This window comes from Epinephelus lanceolatus, chromosome 6 (assembly GCF_041903045.1).
Source record: "Epinephelus lanceolatus isolate andai-2023 chromosome 6, ASM4190304v1, whole genome shotgun sequence".
In the NCBI taxonomy this organism is placed as follows: domain Eukaryota; kingdom Metazoa; phylum Chordata; class Actinopteri; order Perciformes; family Serranidae; genus Epinephelus; species Epinephelus lanceolatus.
In genome coordinates, this window is record NC_135739.1 from 24,480,879 (window position 1) to 24,492,832 (window position 11,954).

Sequence of the window (11,954 nt, forward strand, 5' to 3'; positions counted from 1 at the left end):
CCACTCAGCATATAATGTAGTCCCTGGCTCCTTGTATCACACTGGAAAAGAGGCCAAGGCCATGCGACTTGTTGGTACATCCGTGCTATAGGACACCATGCACTTGACAAAGATTCATTGTGAAGAGAACTCTGAGCTGTATACTCCCATTTAAATAGGGTCCTATTTAGATCAGCCACTAAGAAAATATGATAAAGAATCAGTCACTGTCCTCTCTGCTCTTCACAGAGCCCCACTGACTCAGCATTAAAGCTGTTAAAAATTTGTGGTTTGATATTTACAAGTCTAAGAGGGTGAAATTGAAATAGCTGAAAGAAGTTTGCGCCTTACATGATCACTCTGAATTATGCAAATAGCTTGTAAACTACTGTCTGCTCCCGAGGCTGTAAGAAATAGTGGAAATATGAATAAATAACAGTAGAAAAGCAGTAGAGAATTGTAGCAAGCATGAAATGGAGCTGAAGTGAAAAACAGCACTCAAAGAGACGAATTCAGATATGGAAAAGAAAGCACAAGGGTCATTCTAGACGGTTGACATAACGCCACAGAGAGAAGTTAGCATGACCTCTGTCACTGTTCAAGGCGGGGGGCAACAAATCTCTAAATGGAGGTATTCAGCGGTGCCATCATCAGTGCCTCCCGCTCAGGCACCTTCAGGAACAAAGATCCCTGTTCAGCGACCGGGGCCAAGGGATGACAGCATACTGCTGTCCCCTGTACGGTAGTGTCACTAACAAGAGAGACCTGTCCGGCAGCTCAGGGTCACTGTTAAAGTCACACTACGTCCTGTTTGCTAGTAAGAAATCAGAAATATAAAATGGAGACTGTGCTTACAGATACAGATACTGCACATTGGCACTTTAGGTATACAGACAGCTGCAAGGAGCCAGTTAAAGTTCTTGTATGCCTAAGCATACTTGACAAATGAAGCAATCAGGAAGACCTTTCTCGTGCTCACCCTTTCACATTTTCTCCATCCCACTCTCACTACTCCCTCTAATCAGCTGACTATGGGTGTTCACTCCTCTAGTTATCCCACACTTTGCCACAATCTCTCAGCCAATCAGGATGCCACTGCAAAATTTTAAATCTGCTCTCTTCTGCTGATGCCAGTCATAATTTTAGGCAGAATCTTCACACCCTCCTCCAGCCCGGTCACCTCCAGCCCTCGAATCCAGAGTCCAGGTCAAGCTCTCAAAGACTCATTCCCCTACTCATCCAGATCATCGGCACTTCTCCATCTCCCTCTCATCTCATCCTCAGCACCTCTACCACCACCACTCTCTAGCCTCCTGGAGGTGTTCCCACCTGATGACCCCAAAGATGTGTTCACTGCTCATTGGTCTGTATAATTACGCCTTGCCATAGTAGCTTATCATAGGTTATTCACTGAGCGCTCATCCTTTATCTAGAGCACAAATTTCTTGTGTTTATTTGAAAATGTCCATGAGCCCCTTGCATGTTTTTGGAGTGCCATAACTTCGAGGGGAATTTAGGTAAGAGACTATTGTCTTCGCCCAGTTTCGCTGCTAGTTGTAGGATTTGAATTGGCAAAGTCCCTCTAACAAATGTTTGTCAACATGATGAAACATGACTTGCAAAGACAGTTCCAATTTACAGAACACTGACCATTGTCTGAGTAGTCATTGCACGAAAAGGCTACTTGACGGACACTGCCACCTTGTGGGAAAAAAGGCTCATCAGTAAATCATTTGCAGATGATAGTAATGCAGAATTTTAATGAACAACAAAAGGTAGTAGCTTGTGTTTAACTTTGACATTGTTGCCCACAGACCCAATTATTTCAGGATTTAGATTAACTGTTTTTTAAGGCTCTGACCACCCACACAGGCTATCTGGCTGATTGGACAATTGCACAGCACTGTGTAGGTGAACAGACTGCAACTGACTGTCAGCTTCCTGAGTCTCCTGTTAGCAGTGTTGCATCTGGTAAGGCAGAAGTATTACCCCTTTATCAGTAGATGGAGGGCATCAAAGCTCCAGCCCACCTTCAACTTGAGCAGCGGTCTAATCGGCCAGAATAACCGAAGAAAATGTGGGTGTTCAGAGCTTTTAAATAATCTGTCCTTTCCCATTTATGTCAGATGGGTTGGACACGACTATGAACACCTTCCAACATAATGCAATACAAGTCAACAGCACCGTAATTACTAGAGTCAAATGGACAACTGACAGTCTCGACACTGAATGCTTCAAGCTTCACAAAGGTAGGATTTATTGCAGGGATGTTGCATTGCATTGCATTAGACGGGGTTAGCTGTATTAAGTAAAGGCAGCAACTTTCATGTTCAATAGTATTCACTGCTGATACTTATCCAACATGGGTGCAATGAGGACAGAGTTTTAAAAATCACCACCTACAAGGTTTTATTTAATCACGTGAAAATCTTAAGATTCTCAGATGGGAAAAAATTAGTCAATGCACTACAAATATTTTATGTTACATAGATAAGAGGTCTTCTATCCTCTGTGACTCAGACACTGACTGTGCCCCACCAAAAACATGACAAAAAACACATTTGCCATTATCTTAACACCCAACTCCTGAGCACTGACTCAAATCTTCTATGAAAATATGCTTTGCACATTACAGTAAAACGTGGCACCTAAAGCAAACTAAATGACCAACAAAATAAAAACAAACATGGATACAAGTGTATTTTTTTGTTTTTTACAAAAGGTAAAATGAAATCATACAAACTGTTTAAATTTACACAATGTATCTGACAAGGACAAACGTATTTTTCACAGCAAACTTGTTTGCCAGACCCGTTCCATTTAACTCCTTCGGAAAAGCAAGTTAGCTAATGAGGGCGAGAGGTGCAGGTTTGCGTTTGGGACATTCAGTACTCGCACAAAGCACTTGAGCTGAGAAGGTCAAAAGTTCCATTCTGGCACAGAAGGGTGGGGGAAGGACTGAGGGGGTCTAAATAAAGGGCTAAAATGCCCGTTAACAGTTAAATATATATCAATGACGCTTTCTGGAATGTCCAAAAGCTCTGAAAACTGATGAAACCAGAGTCCATTCAAAAAGTAAAATAGACTAAGGGTTTAGTCATCAAACTTGATTTTCTTCCCCTGGGGTTTGCCGAATCCGCCGCCACCTCTTCCACCTAAAATGAGAACAAAGGCAACTTCGTTAGCTGGGTAACATCTTAAAGCGTGATCCAATCCAAGCAAAAAGATTATGAAAGCAATACAACTTCAGATTACTTAAATTGCATTTCAACAACTTAATGTTAGCAGCTGAGGAGACATTAGCTGATGGCTTTACCCTGTGAGCAAACAAATTTGATTTGCCTTACCTCCAAAGCCACCACGACCGCGTCCTCCTCCACGGGGGCCTCCTCTTCCCCTGCCGCCGCCACCCCGACCGCCGAAGCCACCTCCGAAACCGCCGCGACCTCCTCGGCCACCACCACGGCCGCCAAATCCACCACCACCTCGGCCTCCGCGGAAGCCGCCATCACCCTTGGGCTTGGCATAGTCCAGGGTCACCTTGCTGCCATCGATCTCACCATCTTCCATGGCCTCCTTGGCGGCCTTGCAGTCTTCCTCGCTGTGGAAGTCCACAAAGCCAAAGCTGCAGGGGAAGGCAGAGGGGAAGAGTTTAGTTATTTCACTTAAGGTGGAAACTAAATGAATTTAGTCACCTTCCAACATTGCTAAGATGCTAACATTAAATAAAAAGTGATTTCACGGTAAAGCAGCTCCCTGTTTAACTGGGAGTTTGCTCTACTTCTCATGCAAATCCATACACTGTCACTTCTGGACAGAGCTGTGCTCATAAGAGTAAACAGCCAGAGGGAATATTTACAACTCCACAAACTTACCCTTTTGATGACCCTGTTTCTCTGTCTGTAACTATCCTGGCTGCTGAGGCACCCTCAAACGCATCCTTAAGTGTCTGGTCTGTTGTGTCCTCAGAGAGACCCTTGACGAAGAGGGTTTTTGTTGGACCTGGTGGGAAAGAAAAGCCATTACTAAAGCTGCAGTTTTTACGGCTCATTTAGATTTTATCCACTAAATGATCCTCATCTAACGAATTAATGAATTAACAAGTTGAGGCTACATGCATAGACCAGATCAGGACTTGACTATCTTATTTCATCACAGAGTTTCTGTCGATTCAAGTTTTCATCACATCTGGCCATGATGACAAACTAGCTACCTCTGCAGCTCTCAGTCAATTGAGATCCAAACGCAGACGCATCAGTTACGTTAGAGGACCTACCCGAGTTTCCCCTGCCACCATCTCTGCCACTGTTCTGGCTGTACTCCAGTCGGATTGACCGGCCTTCAATTTCTGTGTTGTTGAGGTTTTCCAAAGCATCCTTAGCATCCTCTGTGCTCTCAAACTCTACAAAAGCAAAACTAAGGAAAGAAGCACAACATTAGGAACCATGGTTTAGTAGTATAACTTAAAGTTAACTCTTGTACATCAAAATAGGTGTTACAATAGGATTTTTCCCCCTCTCAAAAACTTGCCAATGTAAAATCCCTTTAAGACCATTTAGACATTTCTATTTGTTGCACAGCAGACATAGGCAACGCCCTTATGCAGGTAGGGTGAGCCTGTTCTAACTGTACATTGGCTCTGCTTCTCGTGCGAATCCATGCATAATCATGGGTAAGATTAAGAGGAGCTCATGAGAAGGTGCAGCAGTTTCAAGTGTATTGCTGGAGTTTAGAGGCTGAAAAACAGAAAATCCTCCATGGATCCATCAGATACTCACCCTTTAGGTCTGCCGTCTCTCTGTGGAATCCTGATGGAGACAGCTTTCTCGAATGTGGATTGCAGGGCGTCCTCTGTGGCACTGAAGGCGAGATTATTCACCACCAGTGTTTTACAGGCTGCTCCTGCTCCTCCTGTACAGGGACAGAGGGAAGAAAGGAGAACGGTGAGATGACTACAAAGATGGAGAAGCACTCAATCTCCAGGAATTATAAGCTGCATTTGCATGGCCACATTAAGATGCAGCTTCTCCCTTTCAATTAGAATGCACAGCCCTCAAAACATACAAATACATGAATTAGATAAGAGCTTTATTATCTTAAAATAATCAATTTATATCCATTTATTTGTCTGATCAAACTGCACTGTCACCACTACAATAAGAGGTGCTGAGCAGCGCCCTAGTATAAATTTAGCTTCCTTATCAACCTCTTTAAGTCACCCACACCTCAGTACTGCCCTGCTTCTGATACACTAAACATGCTGCTATAATCACAGAGCAGCTATCTAGTGCATACTACTATAACTACCACTTAACTACAATCCCATACAGCTCAAATACCCATGCTAGTTTCATAGCTTTATAAAACATGCAAGGAGCTTACCTCCTCCCATGGCCCCTTTCTGGCTCTTGTCACCAACATAGTCAACCATGATGGACCTGCCCTGTACATCAGCTCCCTGAGCCTCCTCCAGCATCTTATCTGCTTCAGCCTCAGTTTTGAACTCGATATAGGCAATGCTGTCAAAAGGAGAGAAGAGATTACTTGTCTACACTAGGGCTAGTATACTGCCAACTAAACTGCTGGTCAACTGTATATGAATGGCAGGTTTGAGTAATGGAAACATATCCAGAAACTTGTACACTTTAAAAAAAAAAAAAAAAAAAGGTGATACATTATTCAAGTTAAACAAAAACACAGGTTTGGGGGGGGGATATGTATTAAACACAGCAACATTTGTCATTTAACATATTTCCTACACATTTATTCATATGAAATTTACAAGAGACATTGGTATTAACTCAATAAAACTACACTGATAAAATCTTGACATTTTAATCCATTAAAAAAACATATGTGCAATTAAATGGAGTTACACAGGAAAAGTACTGAACACAAACGGACATGTATTGAATAATTGGTGGTGAAGCTTTTGTTTGCAACACCAGCTTTTGAGGTGCTTCCTGTACTTAGAAATCAGTCTCTCAGTTAGATGGGATTTTGGTTCAATCTTTTAGAATCTGTTGCCATCAACCAAAAGAAGATGAGAAGCAGGTGGAACTTCCAGCAAGGACAATGATGCAAAACATACTGCAAAGACGACTGTCAACTGGCTCCACAGAAGAAAACAAAAGCTGTTTAAATGGTCCAGTCTATCACCAGACTTAAACCTAAGAGTACATTTGTGGAAGAAACTGAAGATTCACAAGCAGGTATCCAAGAGTCTTCTAGATTTCAAGTTTGCCTGAGTGGAAGAATGTATGAAAATCCTATTTGAACACTGTTAGAGATTAATTTCCTCATACAGAAAGCATCTCAAAAACTGGCCTTGTATACAAAAGTGTCTTCACCAAGAAAAAATACATTACGTGTGTTCAATATTTTTTCCTGTCATTTCACTTTATTGCACTTAAATTTTGATTGAAATGTTCAGATTTTTTTAGTGTAGTTTTGAGTTAATACCAATGTCTGCTGTAAATTTAATTGAAAAGCTGTATTGCAAATACGTTGATGAAAAAAATCTTGACATGATGAATCCTTATTTCCCTTGATTTAAGTCGATTTCCAATACTGTTTAGGATTGTAATCCAAGGTTAGCTTGTGGGAATCACATTGAGCTTTCTTGTGTTCCTTAAATATTCATCCTAGCGACATCTGAACATAGAAAATAAGCTAACAACTACTTCTATTAGAGGCAGCTTGTTCTTACCCTCTGTTTGAACCGTTCTGGCCAAGAGGTACCCTGACGTCAACTGCATCTTCAAAGATTTCTTTCAGGTCATCTGCTGTTGCAGAAAATGGAAGGTTCTTCACAAAGAGTGTCCGTGCATCCCTCTCTGTGAGACAAAAGTCAGTGTCAGTTTTGGGGTAGTGGGACTTTACTTTTTCAGTCTTCAGAGACATTTTCACATTGAAAAAGTACTGGCTCATCTTGACAAAATACATACAAGAATAATAATGTTCAAGTATAAAAGCAAAAATCTGCCGAGGCAAACTCTCCCATAAGAGCCACACAACTTAAGAATGTCACAGCGATTGAGGATAGAACCGGCAGACGATAACACACACCGGTACCGAAGACATAGCGCTGCATTTTCTATTCCTCCGTACATTACACACACAAGTACTGAACAAACATATGCATGCCAAGAAATGGAGGTGTGTGGCAATTTTCTTCAAGTGTAAAGTAGAAATATTTACATAGCCAAATTTGGCTGCCTTGAAACATCCCGATTTTATCTTTCCTTTACATTCACAGGAACCATGTGGATGCTTTTTTCCCTTTTCACCTTTCTTGCCCTCCTGTGAGCTGTCTTTGCTTCGGGCCTTGTCCAACTTCAGCTCCTGACCCATGACCTTCTTGCCATTGAGCTCCAGTGCCTTCTGCATATCCTCTTCGGATGCAAAGTCCACATAACCAAATCTCCTGTTGAGGCAAGTCATGCAAGGTCAGTTAGACATTCCTGCTTAAGACAGGAAAGAGCCAAAAGAACTTACCTAAAGTCATGTTTCTAAAACAATATACCGAGTTGCAGCTACAGGTCAGTTTAACTTTTTGGGGGGGATTCATTGTTAAGTCTGCGATATAAAACAATGTCTAGCAACTGTAAAAGAGCACAAGGTAACTAACAATTGCCTTAAAGTGTTACCAGATAAATCAACTCTCTGGATCCAACCCTCTTAGATGACATCCAGTGGTAGTAGACATATTGGCGAAAACCCTGAGTTTATGTATTTCACAAACACATCTATGTGAAATACAAACAAGAACTGAATGACTGTATTTGCAAAACGGGGGCTTAGATGATTTTTCAAACATTTGCTTACTTGGAACCACCCAGCCGGACATCAGAAACCTCAAGACTGTTCTTTGAGAAGAATTTCCTCAGGGCTTCTTTGATTTCTTCAAAGTCTTTGTTGGCGTTCAAGTTTCCAACAAATAGACAGAACCCTGGTAAAAGAGGTACATTTCAATTAACTCTCATTGTGGTGCAAAATTTTAAATTGTATTCATTATACCTGAGAGATTCAGAATAATAAAGGTGACATCACACATCAGTATTAAGTCCCTTATTATCATCATGAAGTAGGTTGGAATGTGATTGATGGGTCAGTGGATAATTCATACCTTCACCATCTGATTTTGCTTTCTTGGCAGGTGGTGTGTCCTTCTTGCCTTCTGCCTTCCTCTTTGCAGGAGTAACTGGGACTTCTGTAGAGACAGGAGTTGCAAAATCTTAAATTCAGACATTTATTGAGCCAAAACAGATGAAGAAATTCTGGATCAGGCATATCGTGTTAAACTTAACTACAGGCTGCACTAAATCTAATAAACATGTTTCAGTTGCACGTTCATGTCATGTCAATGCTGCATTATGTGCCTGTTTCCATTTGCCTTCATCAATACAGCAATCGTTTCACCTCAGCTTGTCTGCAAAGCTTTTCATATGGTCCGAAACTTTACTTTTTTTAAATTTAAAATTTAAATGAAAACTTAAATGTACTGTTACACAAATAATACTGTGGAGAGTGACACGTCCACTGAATTAAGACAAGTTTTACCAGGTGAACGGCAGTAAATTTTCTCATCACCAAAACTCACCATCTTCCTCCTCATCGTCGTCGTCGTCTTCGTCATCATCATCGTCGTCGTCGTCCTCCTCTTCAGACTCTTCCTTGGCCTTGACCATGCCTGCTTTCTTTGCCTTTGCTGGCACAGGAGTGGTGTCCATCTCCTCCTCAGAGTCTACAGAACCACATTCATGATTAGAAATTATATTTAAGTCACTGTGACCAACTTCAAACCACTGATGATCATTAACTTGTATCAGATCAATAAAAAAAGGTGACATCACACAAAATCAGTATTAAGTCCCTTGTTGATCATCATATACTCTCCTGTGACTGCAGCTGACAAGTAAGCCACTGCACACTGACTCAGTATTACCAATGCTAAAGATGCTCTCAAAATAAAAGAATTAATCAAAGGTTTGCTCTAACCATCATCATCATCGTCATCATCGTCGTCGTCGTCGTCAGACTCCTCTTTGGCAGCCTTTTTGGCAGCTGGTTTAGCAGGAGCAGCCTTAGCAGCAGCCTTCTTGGGAGGTGGAGCCTCTTCTTCTGAGTCATCTTCATCATCATCATCGTCATCATCAGAGGCCTCCTTTGCAGGTTTAGCCTTCACTGGGGCCTTGGCAGCAGGTTTAGCTGCCTTCTTGGGTGGTGGGGCCTCTTCTTCAGACTCATCTGTACACAACACACACATGAGAATCATTAATTTCAGCAGACTGAATGCATGGAATTTGATTTTAGGAAAATCTGCAGACTTTCAGACTCCACTGAAAGCAAGAATGTAACAGCGATTGAGGATAGAACCAGTGGACGATCAAATACACACTGGCACCGAAGACATAGCACTGCATTTTCTTTTCCTCCGTACATTACACACATGAGTACTAAACAACCACATGCATGCCAAGAAATGGAGGGTGTGTGACAATTTTCCTAAAGTGGTGAGTTAGTATGACTTAGAAATGTAATTCTATGACCAACTGTTACAAATAATTTAAAGTGGAATAAACCAGTTTTACAAAAAACCAACAACAAAAATCGTGTCATCTGCTGTAGGTCCTACCATCATCATCGTCATCATCGTCATCATCATCTGACTCCTCTGCCTTTGCGGGAGCAGCCTTGGCTGGTGTAGCTTTAGCCTTTGCGGGGGTCTTTTTTGGTGGGGGAGCCTCCTCTTCAGACTCCTCCTCTGTAGGTTGATTGACAAACACAAAACCTTATCACACAATGTTATACTCAATTTAACATGACGTAAGATGAACTCCCAATTTGTGGTTAAGCATGAATGTGTCAACAACGTGTTATCTGACCTGACTCAATATCCAGCGTACAAAAGGCTGGAGTATCAGATCAAACTCAAGGTGCTGACCTCACTGTGTGGAACTAATTAGGATGTTTTCTTTCCATGTGTACTACTTGAGGTTTTGGCTAAAACCCCTTTTAACAATGGTGATAGCAGCAAACAATCTTAATATTCATAAAGGATTTATTATATCTTAGTAGTGTTTAACAAATACGTCAGAAAATTTACTTCCTGTGTACCCATCATGTCTCACTAATGCCTAATCCATCAGATAAAGTCAAAATCAGTGCCTCACTATTTCCCCACACATCTGGATGGCCCATCCAAATAGTTTGATTTGCAAATTTTGTTTCTTTTTAACTTAGTATCCTTAGACTAGGAAACAGCAATCCTTATTACAAGCCAGCTCTCGGATGTTATGCCATTTTCAGCTAAAACATTCAGACTGCTTCACAAGAGTGTAAGTTTTATTACCAAAGCTGATACCAATTGGCTTTATGACTAGTTTTGCACACTGTTTTACCTTGCATCCAATTAATTTGGACGAGTCAAATGTCATTGCTTACCAGAATCATCATCGTCTTCATCTTCACTGTCTGCTTTCTTGGCGGCAGCACCATTCTTAACAACTGGGGCTGCTTTTGCTGGTGTGGCTTTCTTTACCACTTTGGGCGGGGGCGCCTGGAATTTAACAAAACAATTAAAATCTTAATTAATTTAAACATCTAAAATATCCTGTGGTACTTTAAAACAATTAAAAACTCAGACTGTACCTCCTCTTCCTCATCACTGCTGTCCTCTTCACTGGATTCCTCCTCCACTTCTTTGGGGGGTGGAGGGGCTTTTTTCTTTTGAGTTACTTGCTTGTTTGCTGCCTGTAAAAAGTAAGATAAAATGCAAATGTAAAAACTCCCGCTGTTCAAAGCACAAGTTTACCTACAGGATCCCCCCGTGGTTTATGTATTCCGGGTTTACCAGCACTGGGGCTAACAGCACGAGGTGCTTCACATTTCACACCAAAACCCCCCACCTCCACCAAAACTGATTATTTAATCATTGTTGTAATGATTTCCTCTAGTTAAACGCGAGTCATTTGAAGCGATAGCCGTCAGCCTGGGCGGTAATGTGGTTCCTCGGTTTGTACCTCGTGTGTCGATCCGAGCAGGCGCACAACCCACGTGGAGCTCAGGAGGTCGGGCTGTTAGCATGTTGGCTAATTTTACCGTCTGCAGACGGGCTTTTAAACGCATGCTATAACAGTTGGCTGCATGAGGAACGGCAACAAACTGATTCAATATGTTAACGACATGATATAAGTCTGTTAAACACGGTGAATTATAATTAGTATGCCAACAACTCGGTGTAAATCAGATTCGTCTCTGCACTCGGACTGATATATACCGGGCTAATGCTAACAATTACCGAACGGTACATGTTAGCTAACGTAGCCTGCATAAATTCACTTCTTCCAGTTATTCTCTAATTAACTGTAGTATTAATAGGCACGCGTGTGTGACCTGCCACTCAATCCATTTTCTATTCATCTCTAAACCCCATGCTTAACATCGAGAACGCGCATGAATGCCATCTTGAGTAGTCGGTAAGCGTTAGCGGGCCGAAAAACCACCAGCAAGGCACAAACATGGCCGACAAGACGAAACGTTACGTTTTCAATATCACCATTTTTTTCGACTACGTAGTCTTTTGCAGTCACTGTGTAATTAAGAAAATGAATGAATTAGCAGTGAGATAACGAGCAGACATTTTCCCCTGGTGTCAGTTCCGTCTTTTCACACAAATGCAGCAACTTCTTCGCAAAGGCCTCATGCGTAAACACCGCTTTCTCTCACATACGCACACACATTAAAACAGTAAAATGGATGCCATATGCTCTTACCTTTGCTAACTTCACCATGGTGCTGCTGTGTGTTTCAATGAAACACAACGAACTGGACGTTTAGGAAACAACTAACGAAATAGCTAACACAAACACGTGCCTCTGCCTACTCGGTGGGACATTGGACAGGAAAGACAGATAAGTGGAAGCCGCGCTCGTTACTCTCCTGCTCTGCGCGTCCACGCCGACACGCCCACA

The 11,954-nt window shown here is 41.8% G+C and overlaps 1 protein-coding gene and 3 non-coding genes across 4 annotated transcripts; all 4 read right to left on the minus strand.

Annotated features, from left to right (window-relative positions):
- Window positions 1-2,362: 2,362 nt before the first annotated feature.
- ncl (nucleolin) lies at window positions 2,363-11,954 on the minus strand. Its single transcript, XM_033622184.2, has 16 exons — window positions 11,757-11,954; window positions 10,633-10,734; window positions 10,426-10,540; window positions 9,617-9,745; window positions 8,980-9,228; window positions 8,582-8,725; window positions 8,108-8,191; window positions 7,807-7,930; window positions 7,269-7,405; window positions 6,689-6,815; window positions 5,362-5,498; window positions 4,758-4,890; window positions 4,256-4,395; window positions 3,855-3,981; window positions 3,327-3,604; window positions 2,363-3,134 (listed from the first exon to the last, which is right to left on the minus strand). The coding sequence occupies exons 1-16, from the start codon at window positions 11,772-11,774 to the stop codon at window positions 3,073-3,075; spliced, it is 2,106 nt and encodes a 701-aa protein (XP_033478075.1). The 5' UTR covers window positions 11,775-11,954; the 3' UTR covers window positions 2,363-3,072.
- Window positions 4,547-4,680, minus strand: LOC117254525 (small nucleolar RNA SNORA75). Its single transcript, XR_004501482.1, has one exon. It is a non-coding gene; the product is annotated as a small nucleolar RNA SNORA75 (small nucleolar RNA).
- On the minus strand, window positions 7,001-7,138 carry LOC117254514 (small nucleolar RNA SNORA57). The gene has a single exon (XR_004501472.1). It is a non-coding gene; the product is annotated as a small nucleolar RNA SNORA57 (small nucleolar RNA).
- Window positions 9,331-9,470, minus strand: LOC117254527 (small nucleolar RNA SNORA57). Its single transcript, XR_004501484.1, has one exon. It is a non-coding gene; the product is annotated as a small nucleolar RNA SNORA57 (small nucleolar RNA).